This window comes from Marmota flaviventris, chromosome 2 (genome assembly GCF_047511675.1).
Source record: "Marmota flaviventris isolate mMarFla1 chromosome 2, mMarFla1.hap1, whole genome shotgun sequence".
Taxonomy (NCBI): domain Eukaryota; kingdom Metazoa; phylum Chordata; class Mammalia; order Rodentia; family Sciuridae; genus Marmota; species Marmota flaviventris.
Genome location: NC_092499.1, coordinates 102,533,822 through 102,550,854, shown reverse-complemented (window position 1 = coordinate 102,550,854; position 17,033 = coordinate 102,533,822). Strand labels below are relative to the sequence as shown.

General features: G+C 38.5%; 2 protein-coding genes across 7 annotated transcripts in view; one reads left to right on the top strand and one right to left on the bottom strand.

The window, feature by feature from the left end:
- Positions 1-1,815: 1,815 nt before the first annotated feature.
- Positions 1,816-6,274, bottom strand: Pierce2 (piercer of microtubule wall 2). Its single transcript, XM_027924845.2, has 2 exons — positions 5,991-6,274; positions 1,816-2,504 (listed from the first exon to the last, which is right to left on the bottom strand). The coding sequence occupies exons 1-2, from the start codon at positions 6,006-6,008 to the stop codon at positions 2,157-2,159; spliced, it is 366 nt and encodes a 121-aa protein (XP_027780646.1). The 5' UTR covers positions 6,009-6,274; the 3' UTR covers positions 1,816-2,156.
- A 143-nt stretch (positions 6,275-6,417) lies between these two features.
- The window catches only part of Ccpg1 (cell cycle progression 1), a 38,876-nt gene continuing 28,260 nt past the window's right edge, over positions 6,418-17,033 (top strand). For 3 of the 6 annotated variants that reach the window (XM_071608282.1, XM_071608283.1, XM_071608279.1), the window contains exon 1: positions 6,418-6,542. In XM_071608282.1, the coding sequence (XP_071464383.1) occupies positions 6,456-6,542 (87 nt within the window). In that variant the 5' untranslated portion in view covers positions 6,418-6,455. Of the gene's footprint in view, positions 6,543-10,715; positions 10,786-17,033 lie in introns of all 6 variants that reach the window. The other 3 variants (XM_027924821.3, XM_071608280.1, XM_071608281.1) reach the window with 2 other exon arrangements.

The window sequence follows — 17,033 nt, the reverse complement described above, 5'->3', positions numbered from 1 at the left end:
TTACAGGCATGTGCCATCATGTCTGGCCAGAGTCTTTTTTTTAATTTTTATTAGTTATTGACAAACCTTTATTTATTTGTTTATATGTGGTGCTGAGAATTGAATCTAGTACCTCACACATGGTAGGCAAACGCTCTACCACTGAGCCACAACCCCAGAGTCTTTCTTAATTCAGATTTTTCCTTAGAACTCCTGTGTTCTTTTGTCTCAATAAGTAGTAGATAAATAGGATCATGAAAATCATTTTGAAAGATTTGGAGTACATGTATTAATAACTAGGAGCCAGGCATGTGTGTAATACCAGCTCCCCAGGAGGTGAGGCAAGACCCCAAGTTCCCAAATGCAAGACAAGCCTGGGCAAGTTAGGGAGACCCTGTCTCCAAAAAAAAAAAAAGAGCTGAGGCTGTAGCTAAGCCATATAGCACTAGCCTAGCAAGTGCAAGTTCCTGTGCTTCATTCCCATTAGGACATACAAACATACTTTCTAACTTTTACTATTTTCAAGTACATTTTTATTTAAAAGTTCACTGTCATTTAGTTATCAGTTGAAATTCCTTCTTTCAATTTTTTTTAGTTGTAGGTGGACACAATACCTTTATTTTTGTGTGGTGCTGAGGATCAAACCCAGTGCCTCACAATGCTAGGCGAGCACTCTACCTCTGAGCCACAATTCCAGCAGGAAATTCCTTATTTCTTAAAAAGGTTTTTAAGAAAATTGATTCAAATCTATGTTTTAAATTGGGTGTTCTAACATTATTTTTAAAAATCATACTTGGGCTGGGGCTATAGCTCAGTGGCAGAGTGCTTGCCTAGCACATGTGAGGCACTGGGTTTGATCCTTAGCACTGCATAAAAATAAATAAAGTCATTCTGTCCATCTGAGAAACTGATGTGACTCCATTTTTTAGAAACCAGCTTCTACCTCAAGGCCTGTCCAGAGGGAGGGGGCATGACCCTTGTCCTTGGAAAAACCCACACAAGGCTCCTAGGCACACATCCACCCTGCTGAGTTGTTTAACAGGAAAGATCTGGAGTGCCAGGTGAGCAACCACCAATCACCATGAGACAGGGAAAATATCTGAAATGCCAGGTGACCTTCCCAGTAATTTCTGGTGATTGGTAAGAAGATTAGGTCACCCTGAAGTTTATTTATTTTATTTTTTTAAGAGGGAGAGAGAGAATTTTTTTTTTTTAATATTTATTTATTTTTTTAGTTTTCGGCGGACACAACATCCTTGTTTGTATGTGGTGCTGAGGATAGAACCCGGGCCACATGCATGCCAGGCGAGCGCGCTATCGCTTGAGCCACATCCCCAGCCAGGTCACCCTGCAGTTTAGCATATACACTCTTGCAACCCCTCGTGGCCTAAACCAATCAGTACAAATGTATCCATCACTTGAACTCACCAATCATCCTTACCCAACTTGTTCCCACCAGTGAACGTGCTAATCAATGTTAAGAGTAGTTGTTTGATTTTCCCATGGTGTGAAATGATTTGCTGTGTGATGTTGTGACGCATAGAGTATCCCCCAAAAACCTATAAATCCTCACTGAACTAAGGGCCAGGACTCACTCCCGGGGAATGCTGCATCTGAAACGGTTGTGAGTCCAGGCTCGAGCTTGCAATAAAGACTCTTATGTGATTGCATCGGATTCGGCTCCTGGAGGTCTACTGGGGTCCCACAAATCTGGCATTACACATCTACAAGTCCAAAAAAAAAAAAAAATTAAGGCATATTTTCTCTTAAATTGTCAAAAGTGTTGCTGAAAGCTCCGTCCTTGTCCCCAATGCCAATGCAATAACAAGGACAAGATTTTGAGAAAAAGGAAAAAGAAGGTTTATTGCTTCATTAGCAAATGAGAAACACAGGGGACTCCTGTCCCAAAGGCTGTGATTCTACCTATCAGCAGGAACAGGGGTGATTCAGAGAACATGAGATTATGGAGGAGGGATCAGAAAGGAGAAGGTCAGGGAAAAAGACTATGGGGAGAAGATTGAGGAAAAAGAGATCAATAACATCAGGGAAAAGTTTAGGAAAGAGAAGATCAGGGAGAAGGTTAGGAAAAAGAAAAACAAAACAAAACATAAGTTTCAAAGCCACAAGGGATATAGTCAAAGCATCAAGTAAATCCCTGTTGCAAAAGGAATATATTTTCATAGAGTATGTTGAAAATTAGGAAAATCAAGGGTTCTGTTTCTATCAGGTGCAGTATTTAGACTGTTATTTTGATAAAGTCCAGTTGCGCTAATATGGTTTGAAAATCCTTGCTCCCTTGGAGTATAATTGCAGGGGAGAAACTGTGGCAAAGGAACAAATTCACCATAATGACTTGAATTGGTTTTGTACATAATCATCTGAGGTTTTGATAGTGAAGTAGCTGTATGGAGTGTCTTTGGGTCCAACATACAGGAAAACACAGGATTGCCAGGGTTCACACAAGGAAGCAGTTGTTCAGGTTTCATTCCTGTGTCTGACTTTGAAGCTGAAGTACTCTTCTTATCCTAAAAGATAAATATATAAAACCATTCTCAATTATTAAAAAATAGAATTAAACCTATTCCTTTCATACCCCTTTTTTGGGGGGGGAAATGCTATTCCCTTGAGGGTATTGAAGACTACCTGCTAAATGAGCTTTATTTGGTTCAGAGAAACTTGTCAAAATATTCATAAACATGTTATACTAGCACTATGAAAATTGATTAAAGATTTATAAATCAAGCTGGGTATGGTGGTGTATGCCTGTAATTTCAGCTATTAGGGAGGCCAGCCTGTGCAATTTAGTGAGATCCTGTCTCAAAAAACCAAAAAGGGCCAGGATATAGCTCAGTGGTAAAGTGCCCCTGGGTTCAATCCCCAGTACTGAGGGGGAAAAAATTAATTTATAGGAAAAGTTTATAATAATAGTCATAGCTGAAGAGGGAGTATACCTCAATTTTTCTAGGGGATAGCCATAACAAAGAATTACAGCTAACAGAATAAGCACAACTGGGAAACTGGGATAAGTGCTATGAAGAAAAATACAAGATATGAAGATATACTGGGGGGCTTTAATCTAGTGTTGGGGGTAGGGAGGGCTGTTCTGGTGAAGTTTTATTAAACCTAAAGGTAGAAAGCAAGGTAGGAAAAGAGATGGAAGCAAAAATCTTGGCCAAAGTCACGTAAATTAGGGTGAAAATGTTTTTAGATAATATAAGAGGCTGAAGCCAGATCTTGCAGGATCTTGGTAATTATGGTAAAAATTTGAGCAGGCTGTGGTGGTGCATACCTGTAATCCCAGTGATATGGGAGGATGCAGCAGGAGGATCTCAAATTCAAGGTTAGCCTCAGCAAATTAGATCATGTCTTAAAGAAAAAAAAAAAAAAAGGATTGGGGATGTATCTCAGTGGTAGAGTGGTCTGGGTTCAGTTCTCTCTCTCTTTTTTTTTTTTGAGCAGGGCACAATAGAGCATGGCTGTAATGCAGGGACTCAGGAGGCTGAGGCAGGGGAATCAAAATTTCCAGGCCAACCTCAGCAATTTAGTGAGACCCTATCTTAAAAGGTTTGAGGATATAACTCAGAGGTAAAGCATGACTGAGTTCAATCTCAAGTACCAGAAAAAAAATAATAATAAGATAAAAGCAATGGAAAACTCTTGAAGGGTTTTAAGGAAAGTATGGTGTAATTTTTAATAAAATTGCTTTGGTTTCTCTACGAGCCTTGTGTAAAAGTGGAGAGGAGCTGTAGTAGTCCATGTAGTGTGTGGCACAGACATGGACATAGTAAACACATTTGAAATTTAGTCATTTGAGGGAAGGAGGCAGCAAGATGTTTAAAAAAATGGATGCAAAACTGCTTGTAGCTTTCTAACACGTGTATAAAAATGTTTTATCTTTAATAATGTCTCTTTCTGTTTTTCATTTTAACTGGGTATTGATCTCAGGGCTTCATGCATGAAGCAAGCAAGTGCTCTATCACTGAGCTACATCCGTGGCCCTTTTTAAAAAATTTTCAGATAGGGTCTTGCTAAATTGTCCTGGCTGGCTTCCTGTCTCAGCTTCCCCAGCGGTTGGGATTACACACCTAGTCACTGCACCTGGTCCTAATTTACTGTTATGGGCACCTAGGCAGATTGCCCAAGTTTGAACATTATAGAAGCATGCTGAGGCAAGCATATAAAGCAGTGGATTGAACTCAGTCATGCTTTACCTCTGAGTTATATCCCAGATTGTGGGCTTTTTTTTTTTTTTTTAAAGTAAATACTATTGCCTTTAGTCATGAGAACTTTTTTTCATCAAATAACCCTTTTAGTCATTGGCTCTAAAATTCTGATCAGTTTGGCTCAACATGTAATACAGAAAACCAAATCTATCCCTCTACCCCCACTTCCATTTCTACCCACTCCTTTTTCATAAGGGACCTTTAAAAAAATGAGACAATTTGGGGCTAGGGATGTGGCTCAAGCGGTAGCGCGCTCGCCTGGCATGCGTGCGGGTCCTAGGCACCACATACAAACAAAGATATTGTGTCCGCCGAAAACTAAAAAAATAAATATTAAAAATTCTCTCTCTCTCCTCTCTCTTAAAAAAAATGAGACAATAGAGGAAAAAGAATTTTGTTTTTACAAAAAGTGCAAATACATATTATGAACATTTTACTTTCTCAATAGTATCAGAAGAGAGTGATATAAGAAATGAAAGAAAACCAAATCTAGTTCAAACAGAAGACAAATTAGCTGATAAACTTTGTTGGTTTAACATATACCACAAAATCTGTAAGTTAGACTGAAATCTTAGATCTCCACGATAATGAAGCCAGAATCAGGCAGTCAGTATAGATAGGTAAATCGAGTCAGGTCGGATCAAGGAGGCCAATTTTGAGTGATTCTGGGAAGTTGGAGACTGTCATCCCCTAAGGGATCGTAATGTTAATTCCTTCAGAGACCTTCCTCCACCCTTATCAAGAACCTGCCCAGTTCCAATCTGTGATGTAGGTAACCTGTTCCAGGAATTGCCCCTCCCTACAGAGAGCTAGGGGATGTTAATGTGTCCTTGGCTTCTCCAACCTGCCCTTCCCCCTTCAGCCCACCTGTTTCCTACCTTTGGGCCATCCTACTGAGCATTCCAGGGCCTAGTCACAGATGCAGGTAGGAGAAAGATAAGACTAGGACTTAAAAAAAAAAAAAAAAGAGTAGAACACCTCACTTCTTGGAGTACCAGGATACCAGCTATGGACCCCTTCTCCCTCCAGGGAGAAATCTGTTACCCCTTTTTAAATAAACCCTGCTTTATATGCATGCCTCAGCATGCTTCTATAATGTTCAAACTTCAACATGTGGGAAAGCAGGACTCCTCACCAATAACTGGCGATATCAATAATTCACAAATATTTGTAGATTCAGAAACAAAATTATGTGTTGTTTTTACTTAACCACACAGGCCTTCAGTGTGGCTCTTCTTGTTCGGCATTTGCCCTTTTCAAACTTTTTTTTTTTTTCCTTTTTTTGTAGCACTGGGGATTGAACCCAAAGTCTTTTGCATGCCAGGCAAGCCCTCTTTCATGAGCTACATTCCCAACCCTTTTTTTTTTTTGGAAGATGAACAGAATACTTTTAACTTATTTTTTATGTGGTGCTGGGGATGGAACACATGCGAGGCAAGCGCTCTGCCACTGAGCTACAGCCCCAGCCCTCCCAGTCTTTTTAGTTTATTTTGAGACCAGGTCTTATTAAGTCCTCCAAATTGCTTAAACCTTACTTTCCACAGACCATTTACAGTGATTATAAGTGTATTTTCCCCTCATATCCTTTTTGGAAAAGACACAATGTATATAAACATGATATTAAAATTAAGCTACGTTAGTCTTGTTCAAACTACCGCCAGTTTGCCCTGGAGTACCAGTGTGTACCATTCCCCAATATCATTTATACCTTCAGATCAACAATGACTTAATTAAGCGCTCATTTTACATTTGAAAATGTAAAAACTCTAGCCTTCTGCACAAACCCACCCAGTCGCAGTCCGTCATTCTATCTTCCTCAATTTTTCGGCAAACGGAGTCTTTTCCTGCGGCGGAAGGCAAGAAGTCCGGCAATTGCCCAGGAAACTACACCCAACTAAAGCAGCAAAAAGTCTGAATCCTTGGCTGGATCCCTCTGTATAAAACCATCTGCCTAATCCATGGAGATGTATTGCCTGGCAAAACCGCGAATCCTTTCGAGTGGTTGCAGCTTGTCTCCATAGCAACTGGCCGCGGGCGCCGGGGCCCGGATGTTGTGAGGATCCGCGGTGGTTTGCCCCAGCTTCCTTTGGCCTCCTCAGGGCAGGCTGCACTCCTCTTCGGGAGTTGTAGTTCTCTTCTCTGCCGCCGCCGGGCCTGAGGCGCGGGGTGGACTACAAGTCCCGGCATGCGCTGGGGCACCTCGCCAGCCGCCGCCTCCCGGCTGCGGACGCCTCCTAGCAGGTTGTTGTTTTTATGAGAGGCGTCACTGGCGCCCGAAGCCGTGACCGCCGCCACAGTGACAGCCGGCTGCGTCTGGTGGAGGTGGCGCTGCCGCGTCAGGTACAGTCTTGGGCGAGTTTAGACCCCGGGAGCGGGGTCGGGGCGGACTGTCGGCAGCCGTGATTTACACCCTCAGCTCCGCCGTCTCGCGGGGGCAGAGTGGAGGTCTCCCTCCTGCGCGGGGCAGCTCGAGCGGGAACTTGACCCCTGGCGCGCGCGGCCCCACGGGCGAGCTCCTTGAACCCCAGTCCGGAGCCCCCGGGGACCGGGCTGGGCCCTGAGGCGTCAGGTCCTGTGGTCTGCAGCCTCTGACCCCAGCGTGCAGTCCTGAGGGGTTGCCCGGGTGGGGGAGCTGATGCCCCAGCGGACCCTCCCTTTGCCGGGTAGGGCTTGAGGCGATTCTCGTCCGGACTGATGGAATCCATATGGTAACATGTGTGCGTCACTTTGCTTGCCTCTTCGGTCTTTCTATTTTGATGACGTTTGAGCCCCGTGATGCCAGGAATAGAAAGAGTAAAGGTAAAACAATGCAGCTGAGATTTCTCCTCCAACGCCAGCCTCCTCCTCCCTACCTTTCTCTCTCTCCAGCGGCCTCCTTTAGCTAGTCTTCCTAAAGGACTTGTCCTCAGTAGCAGCTGTCCCACGCGACGTCTTGTGTGTGTTACATATTTGGCTGTATTTAATGAACCCCAACTCTTTGCCATTGGGAACGACAATTGTAACAAACTCAGCCAATTAAAGTATTTGGTTGAGTGGTGAAATTTGCACTATCCCCCTCTAGCTTTATTAAAGCCAGAATGGAGGTTTCTTGTAACTAGAATAGATAAGTACTTTAGTATTGAGAATTTTGGGAGTAATCTGCCATAAGGTCACAGCCACTAAGTAGTGCTTGAGATGACACTGTTAGCAGATCATACTTTGGCTTAAGGGTTGACTAGACCCCACATTTCCCAGGGTTATTTGTCATACATAGCTAATGTGAATGGTTTACTATTCTATTACTAATTTACTATTACTATTTATGCTTTTCTAGTATGCAGGAGGCCTTGGGTTTCATACCTAGTCCTGGAAAAAAAATTCTAAACCATATTTAAAGGTTTTGGGAAAAACTTATTTTAAAATAAAAACAGGTTAGAAGTTAGTGTAATTAGAGACAATTTTGAATACCAAGATATAGAATAAGAAGGTGCTTATATTTCTATTGAAAAATAAGGCCAAAAGAGATTCAACGTGCAAGTACGAATTATTTTTTCTTTACTTTGCAGTTTTTTTTTTAATATTTATTTTTCAGTTTTCGGCGGACACAACATCTTTATTTTATTTGTATGTGGTGCTGAAGATCGAACCCAGCGCCCGGCGCATGCCAGGCGAGCGCGTTACCGATCCAACTACATTCCCAGCCCCCTTTGCTGTATTTTTCAAATTTTCTATAGAAAGAAAAGGAATGCAGCAGTTTCATTTCATTTATATGGATTAATCAAACATTACTTTAAAAAGTATTTACAACAACAAAAACAGTCCCTGTTGCTGAATCTACAGACTGTATGAATTTAAAAGTAAATTATTTTGGAGAGAAGAAGGGAAAATAAATGAATTAGTTGCACTGGAAGGAATAAAAAATGTAGATGATAATAATTCTTAGCATTTGTACTTAGCATTTTTTGATTTTTTTTCCACCTTGTACAGTAAAATCAAAGATAAAAGTACTTAGCCTTTCATGAGTTAAGTCTGGACAATTCCTATAAATTCATCAGGTGAAGAAAGATTGGACCTACTGGAAAGATCTGAAAGTAGCAGAATTTGTTTATTATTTTTAAGCATTATTATAACCAGGTATTTTAATCTTATTAACATGGAATCACTTTGAGTACTATATTTTATATGTCTGATATTTTGCATTTATTTTTATTTTATTTTCTGTTACTGTTATGTTGGGTATGGATAGGTAAGTAGCATAATTATTTAGTGCACATTTGTTTTGTGACACAAAGACCACATTGTTCTTCCATAGGAATACTGTATGCATTTTTGGTATTATCAGTCACTTTAAAAAATTATTTAACTCAATGCCAAGTTAATTAGTTGTTTTTTTTTTTTAAGTTGTAGCTGGACACAATACCTTTTTATTTGTTTGTTTGTTTGTTTATTTATTTATTTATTTATTATGTGGTTCCCAGGATTGAACCTGGTGCCTCATACGTGCTAGGTGAACACTCTGCTGCTGAGCCACAACCTCAGCCTGCCAAGTTAATTCTTAATGCCTCAATGGCATTAATTTTGTTTTGTTTTGTTTTGGTACCAGGGATTGAACGCAGGGGCGCTTACCCACCAAGCCACATCTCCAGCTCTTTTTTATAGACAGGGTCTCACTGAGTTACATAGGGTCCCTATAAGTTGCTGAGGCTGGGTTTGAACTCATGATCCTCTTCCCTCAACTTCCTAAGTTGCTGGAATTATAGGCATGCACCAATATTGGCTAATGCCATTAATTCTTAATAAAATATCTATGTTGTTATTTTTTAGGCAATAGTATTCATATTTTATTTTTTTAGGTTGCCTTGTTTGGAGTGTTCCTTCTTTAAATTTAAATTTGTGTTCTATATTTTCTACATTTTAATTTTGTATATTTTGTGTACTTTGTTGGTTTACTATGTTGTTAGGATTTGGATCCTCTTAACAAAGCATAAGAAGTATTCATAATACATTAACATGTCTGATTTTTGAATAGATGTAATTGTATTTCTATCTAAATTAAAGATTTTAAAAACTGAGGTCTGAGTATGAACTGCCAGAATAATTAAAAAAAATAGTAGTTTCTGAAAATGTTAAGAACATGGACACAGCAACAAAGCCAATTAAATCCGTGGTGTTTTAAAACAAAATGCAGACTCATCTAACAATGCAGAACCACTAGAGGCTGAATTATTTTTGTGTTTGTGTGGTTAAGGTAAGGAAGTGGCCATAATCTAAGTGACAACTACTGTATTTTGAAGGATTTCCTTCCTGACAGTTCTGCAAATTTGATGAGATTTAAACATCTAAAAATATAAGTTGGTTTCGAAGGTCTTTTTCAGTGTCTAACACCAGAAAAAAAATTGAGTAAATCATCTCTCAATTTGAGTTCGAAGATGAAATTTAGCCCCATAATGTGCAAAGGATTGCATCTAACAAAGTTAGGGATTTTTTTAAAAAAGGCAATTTAACGTATGATAACGTAAGCTGTAAAAGAGGCTTTAAGATTTTCTGAAGAAGTATTAGAAAATAAGTAGTGTGAATTAAAGATTTTCCTCTTTAATCACATGAAGCCAAAAATCTAATTTTTCTTGAATATTGTCTATAAATCACTATCCTTTCAAAATTTTCTGCTTCATATTGCCAGCTTAATGAAGAGTAAAAGGGGCATTGGATTGGGAATCAGGATGTTTTATGATGTTGGGCAAGTAATTTAATTTAGGAGTATCTATTTCCATTTATAAATTGCAATAATACAATAATAGCAACCAGTTGCCTTACTTCTTTTTCTGAAGATCAAATCAGACATGATTTGTAAGTGACAGTATTATTGGCCTGCATAAATGACATTTACATAAAGTATATTATACACTTGAAGTATGATGACTTGACATGATAAATGCTTCTTGATGAAGTTTCATTAAAGTCAAATGGAGCTTCATATGATTTCTTAGTGAGCTTGGTGGCATTTTTTAGGTTGAAGGAAACCTGGCTCCTCTTCTGACTGTGACTTTGCACTCTGCTGCATTAAAGGCCTTGAAATAGTAGTGTGTTTCTGTGGTTGGGTTTTTAATTTTTGTTTTAATCTCACGTCTAAAGAGATTATTGGAGCCCTATTTTAATAGGAAGTGGCTACTCTTTCTAAAATGTTCTAAAATGAGACATTAAATTAATTTTATGAGAAATGAGACTACATTAAGTATGAAATCCCAGGTCCTCTGAGAGATAACATTGCTTACATAAGCAGTAAAGTTTAGCCATCTCCTTCTGGAGAAGTCAGCCCTGGCTGTTATAGCATCTGACTATGGAGATTAACTTCAAGTTTTGTTGACAAACAGCATTCAAATGAAAAGTCTTAGTAATTTAGGAATATATTATAAGGAGTCTATCAGAGTACATAGAGGTAAATGAAAATAAAAGACAAATATAAATTGTATCATGGGTTGGTAATTCTTTTAAGTGAGAAATCCATCTTTTTTTCTAATAATTTTTTTTTTTTAGTTGTAGGTGGATACAATACCTTTAAAAATAAAGGTGCTGAGGATTGAACCCAGTGCTTCATGAATGCTAGGTGAGCATTCTACCACTGAGCCACAACCCCAGATCTATACTTTTATCCTGTAGAAAAATGAAAGTTTGAGAATAGCAAAACCCAACCAGGATCCAGTATTTTTAAAATTTATTTCTCTATACAAAGGAAAAAGAGCACCTGTGGCTTATAGTAGTACCCAAGTGAGGACAGACTGTAGATTTGTGTGTTTTATATATCTTTTAGCCCTTCCAGACTTTTATAAAATTAAGATATAACAACATGGGAAAAAAAAAAAGATTTTTCTCACAATGAGAATATCCTTTGAAAAGAATACTATACTAGCAGTTATTTTTTCCTCTGTGGCTTCTTTTAAATTAAGGCAAAAAGGGAAACTTTTATCTTCAGATGTGGCAGTAATTACTTTTGTTTCCCAATTATGTTACATCAAAGAAGGAAATGTGTGAAGTAATTGTGTATTGACTCACTTCTCTTGCAGAATTTATTTTTTAGATCAAAAGGTTACTTTGCTGTATGTTAACAGTATTACTTCCTCTTTCTGGGCACGGATAAAATGAAATTATTCCCCCTTTTCTAGGTTTTTTTCAGGTACCTATGTTTAGTAATAAATTTTAGGGTTTTTGTACTTTATGAGAACTGGGAGACCCTGCTTAATGGGTGGGTTATTTCCACTTTGATCATGAATATAAGAGGCAGGATAGCCATGGGATCTACTTCTTGATGCTATAATTGCCACCCTGAGGACTGAACTTATCAAAAGCCCAGATAGTAAAGATATTAAGGTAACCTATTAAGTTTCTTTAAGGATTTGTGTTTGTCATTCCCTATGCTTAAAAATGGCTTGTCTTTTCATTAAAAAAAAAATGTGTTTTTTTCCCTGATTCAGAAAGGTAATAAATGAATGCTGAAAATTTAGCAGACATTGCACATGTAATTTTATGTTTTTTTTTTTAAATTGAAAATACCCTTTAATTTTTTGTGTGGGTAAGTACCTCTATATTTTTAATATATTGAACCAAGAGTAGTGGTACACCTCTGTAATCCCAGCTTCTTGGGAGGCTGAGGCAGGAGGATTGCAGTTTAGAATCCAGTCTGGACCATTTATAAGACCCTATCTCAAAAATAAAATTAAAAAACAAATTTAGTGGGCACTGTCAGTGGTAGAATGGTTGCCTTGCAAGGCCCTGAGTTTTAACCCTGGTACTGCTTTAAAAAAAATTATTCCATATAAAAAATAGTGAAATTATAAATTCCATATTCAGAATTTCTCATCAAATCTTTTGTCTCTTGGAGCTGTTTGGAAACCAATTTAATTTGGACTCTCACTGGTAAAAACTTGCTGTAAGATTTATCTGCTTGTAATAGTTAAAAGATCCCTTCAAGAGCTGGGTGTGGTATCACATGCCTGTAATCCCAGTTATTCAGGAGGCTGAGGCAGGAGGACTATAAATTCGATGACTGCCTGGGCTACTTGGTGAAATCTTATTTTAAAATAAAAAAAAAAATAGGCCCTGGGTGGTATAGCTCAGTGGAAGAATACACTGGTAGGGGTGGGGATCTAGCAAGTTTTTTTTTTTTTTGTGTGTGTGTGTTATCAGGGATTAAACTCTGGGGCACTCAACTACTGAGCCACATCCCCAGCCCTATTTTGTATTTTATTTAGTGACAGGGTCTCACTGATTTGCTTAACATCCACCTTGCTTTGCTGAGGCTGGCTTTGAACTCATAATCTTCCTGCCTCAGCCTCTGGAGCCACTGGGAATACAGGTGTGCACCACTGCGCCTGGCACCATTTTTTTTTTTTTTTAAAGAGAGAGGGAGAGAGAGAGAAATTTTTTTAAATATTTATTTCTTAGTTATTGGCGGACACAACATCTTTGTTTTGTATGTGGTGCTGAGGATCGAACCCGGGCCGCACGCATGCCAGGCGAGCGCGCTACCGCTTGAGCCACATCCCCAGCCCCATTTTTTTTTTTTTAATTGCCAGGATATGGGGCTGAAAAATGTTTGATATTATAGGGGACTTAAAGGGCCTTTCACTTAAGATCAGACTGGATAAAAGAAACCTATAGAGTGGAAATTTCTCTCTGCTCTCAAGAATAGGACTAAAGACCCTTTCTTCCTTCAGAGCAATACATGAGGCTGTTGGTGTTATTATAACAAAATACCTGAGACTAAATTAACTTTTTAAAGAAGTTTATTTAGCTCAGAAGTTCTGGAAGTTCCAGCCTCCTCTAACCCCCCCCCCCCCCCAATCAGGTGATGGGCTTATTGCTGTCAGAGTCCCAAGGTGGCACAGGACATCACGTGACACAAGGCAAGGAAGCATAAGTATGTGTCATGTTCTGCTCTTCTTTATAAAGCCATCAGTATTTAATCATGACTCTACCTTTATGACCTAATATAATCCTATTCATGTTGTAAAGCGCTCCCCCCCAGTTCTAAAACATGACAATAGAAAAAGTAAGGATAAAACTTGTTGGCCCAACTGCTCATAAAATCTTTGGAAGTATGTATCTCAGTTGCATTTAAATAAAATTTGTTGTAAAATGTAAACTGTTCTCACTATTAAGAAAGACTTTTCCTTTTCCTTTGGCTATGCTTTTTTTTTTGGTATAGATGGTCATAGCACAATGCCTTTATTTTTAATGTGGTGCTGAGGATCGAACCCGGGTCTCACCTGTGCTAGGGGAGCGCTCTACCTCTGAGCCACAATCCCAGCCCTGGCCATGCTTTTTTAAAAACATATTTTCATTTTTTAATAACTGGTGCTGGGAATTGAATCCAGGGCTTCACATAAGCTAGGCAAATACTCTACCATTTAACTACATCCTCAACTCTTTTTATTTTGAGTCATGGTCTTATCCATGGCCTCATACTTGGGATTCTCTTGGCTCAGCCTCTCAGTAGCTAGGATTACAGGCCTGTGTACCTCCACACCCAATTTATCTGAATGTTTTACTCTTTCTTTGTACTGATTTTGTATTTCTTAATTTCCAAAGTCTTCTTTGAGCTATAAAGGGTAATAATTAAAATGATTTTGCTGGGTGAGGTAGTGCACACCTGTATTCCCAGCTACTTGGGAAGTTGAAACAGAAGGATCACTTGAGCCCAGGAGTTCAAGACCAGCCTGGGCAACATAGCAAACCTTGTTTCAAAGAGAAAGGTTTAGCCAGGTTCAGTATGGTACACATATGTAATCCCATGGAATTTGAGAGTCTGAGACAGGAAGATTGCAAATTTGAGGCCAGCCTCAGCAACTTAGTAAGACCCTTTCTCAAAATGAAAAATAAAAGGGCTGGGGATGCAGCTAATTGGTTAATTGCCTCTGGGTTCAATCCAAAAAAAAAAAAAGTTTAGAACAGTATCAAGTTGCTGGAATTATAGGCATGCATCACCACACCCTGCAAGGCTGTTTTTCTTGGTGACTGTTAATGTAGATGGGTAGTATCACAAGGAAGCAAACTTTTGATACTCATGGAGGTTCTCTGTCTTTGCAACACAATTGAAGATGGTAAAATGTCCTTGAACAGAACTGAACTAGACTTTACTATCTTCTATGTTACATTGATATTGTATTTAGTATTTCATCTAGAAGGGTAGCCATCTTTTGATTGCTGAAAGCAAGGTGAAGTGATACAGAGGCCAGCTCCAGCTGGCGACTGTCATCTTGTTCCTTAATTCCTTCTGTCAGGCTTTGGTAAGAGGTCATTATGAAGCTGAGGAGTCCAGTAATGGGTCAGGACACTGGGGTACTGTGTCATTAACCATCATCAAATTTTTCTTCTTTGCTGCTGGAGACTTTATGAGGAAGCAAAAGAGTGGCAGACTAGCTATGGGTGAGATTGTTAGATAATAGCGGATTACTTAAGTTTTTCTGTTTTGCCATCATAGTGATTGTGTTCGATTTCATTTCAATGATCTTGAGTACTTCTTAAAACTAAATAAGAACTGTTCATAATTATGTGAAATTTAAGAGATGCAAGTTTTGGGATGGGGTTATTTCTGATCCTTAAGTTCATCCTTATTTCTGATCCATTTAGTGAATAAATGCTTATATGTTCTCTACTGTAGATAAAATAAATGCTAAGAAATTATAGATAAATATTGCATGGTGTTTTCTGACTAGTACAGTTAAAACACTTAGGCTGTTATAAGGATATTAAAAAAATAAAATTGTAGCTCTTTATCAAAATTTTGAATGTAACATTAATTAGAGAAGTAACCTAAGGAAAAAAGTTGTGTAAGATACCATTAGGCTAATTTCTGTTCATTCCTACCAGATGACATGGATTCAGGTTTAAAAAACTTGAACTTTTTCAATTATTTCTCCTTCTAACCTAGAACCATCATTGTGTCCTCCTTCCAGTGTTGAAATCTTTCTGTTTACCTCCCAGACCCCTGAATTACTGGAGATGGAACCTAAGGGTGCTACCACTTAACTAATATCCCCATACTTTTAAAAAAATTGTTTTAGGGCTTTGCTAAGTTGTTGAGACAGGCCTTGAACTTGTGATCCTTCTGCCTCAGCTTCCTGAGTTACTGGGATTACAGGTGTGAACCATTATTCCTGTTTTATCCAGAATGATGAAAGTTATCATTTATACTTTCTTCCTATATGTCTTTCATAGAATGAAAGGGCTTTTCTGAATCTACTGGAAGACTCTGGGGTTGCTCCCCATTGACATAATTTAATTCTGAAATTTTCTTAGAGCTGAGGAGTGGTAGAGCACCTGCTTAGCATGTGTGAGGCCCTGGGTTCAGTCCCCAGTACCACCAAAACACAAACAAGCAACAGTAATAAAATGGGATTGAGGTGGTGCTCCTTTGTAATAATACCAGAGATCTTTCCTAGCTACTCTATTTTAAAATTCCAATTCATGAACCTTCCCCTTCATCAACTGGCTTACTTTTGTCTTCTAGAAAGTATGCTTCCCTTCAGGGAGGACTTATTTTTTTTTCTTTTGAGTCCTTATTCTTAGCACTTGGAATAGTTCATGGCACAGTGTAAAGTACTCAGTGTTTGTTGAATGAATGACTATAATATTAAATGTTTCAGATCAGGATAGGCTTATTTAAAATATTTCTCTAGGGTTACTATTGGAAAAAGTTGATTATAAAGGACATTTTAAAGTTTTCGTTAGTTATAATCCTGTGTTGTTCTCTCAGGTAAAATTTCTTTTAAAGCAGGCATTTTCATATCCTTTTGGTAGATGAAAGATCTGGAACCTTTGAAAAACATTGTAGAAAAAGATTTGTGAAAGCTATCCAGACTGTCTATCTTGGATGACATTGACAGTATAGCAGCACTTTTTTTGGCCCTTACAGCTTATTGTTTGCTTTACTTTGGAATTGTAGAAGCATGGTATAATAATGCCCTCATTCTTCTCCATCATCTTTAATTCTAGAAGATAAGGAAATGGAAAATTTGCCTTTCCATAGTAAAATGTAGCTACTCAGGAATGATGAGGTACACCATCAGGTAATTGAAACTAGTTGTACTTAATGAGGTATAATTAATATTATTGCTGTCTTATTCTGACAAGTTTTTTTTTTGTACCAGGGCTTGAACCCAAGGGCACTTACCCACTGAGCCACATCCCCAGTCCTTTTTATTTTTTATTTTGAGACAGGTCTCAAAATACAGTCTTACTAAGTTGCTGAGGCTGGCTTTGAATCTATGATCCTACTGCCTCAACCTCTTGAGCTTCTGGGATTATTGTTGTGCAGCATCATGCCTGGCTTATTAGAAATTCTGACCACTGTCACCTAATTTTTTTTTTCTTGAGATGTTTGATATTAAACACAGGGCATCATGCATGCTTGGTAAGTACTCTTCCACTGAGCTGCATCCCAAACCCTTTTTAAAAAAAAAAAAAAAATTGTTTTGATGCAAGATTCAGCCAGATTGCCAAAGCTGGCCTTAAACTTGCAATCTTCTTACCTCAGCCTCCCAAGTAGCTGGGATGATAGACCTTTGTCACCGTACCTAGCTTGGCTAATGCTATTTTCTGAGATACCAGAAACAGGAAAATGATTTCTGTTTTGTAGATGTATTTGAAAGGCCTGAGCAATATACAAATGGAATATAAAGCAATTGGGAACATATAACTGATTTAGTTAGAGACTACCCTAAGGAATAAAAGGAAACCTGAGTTTAGCCAAGTTTTCAAGTTTATTGTCTTTCCAAAATATCCTTAGCTTTGTAACTATATGATTCCTTTGTAAATTTTCCATAAACTCTGGTTATTTCTAAGTTATTACTAGTA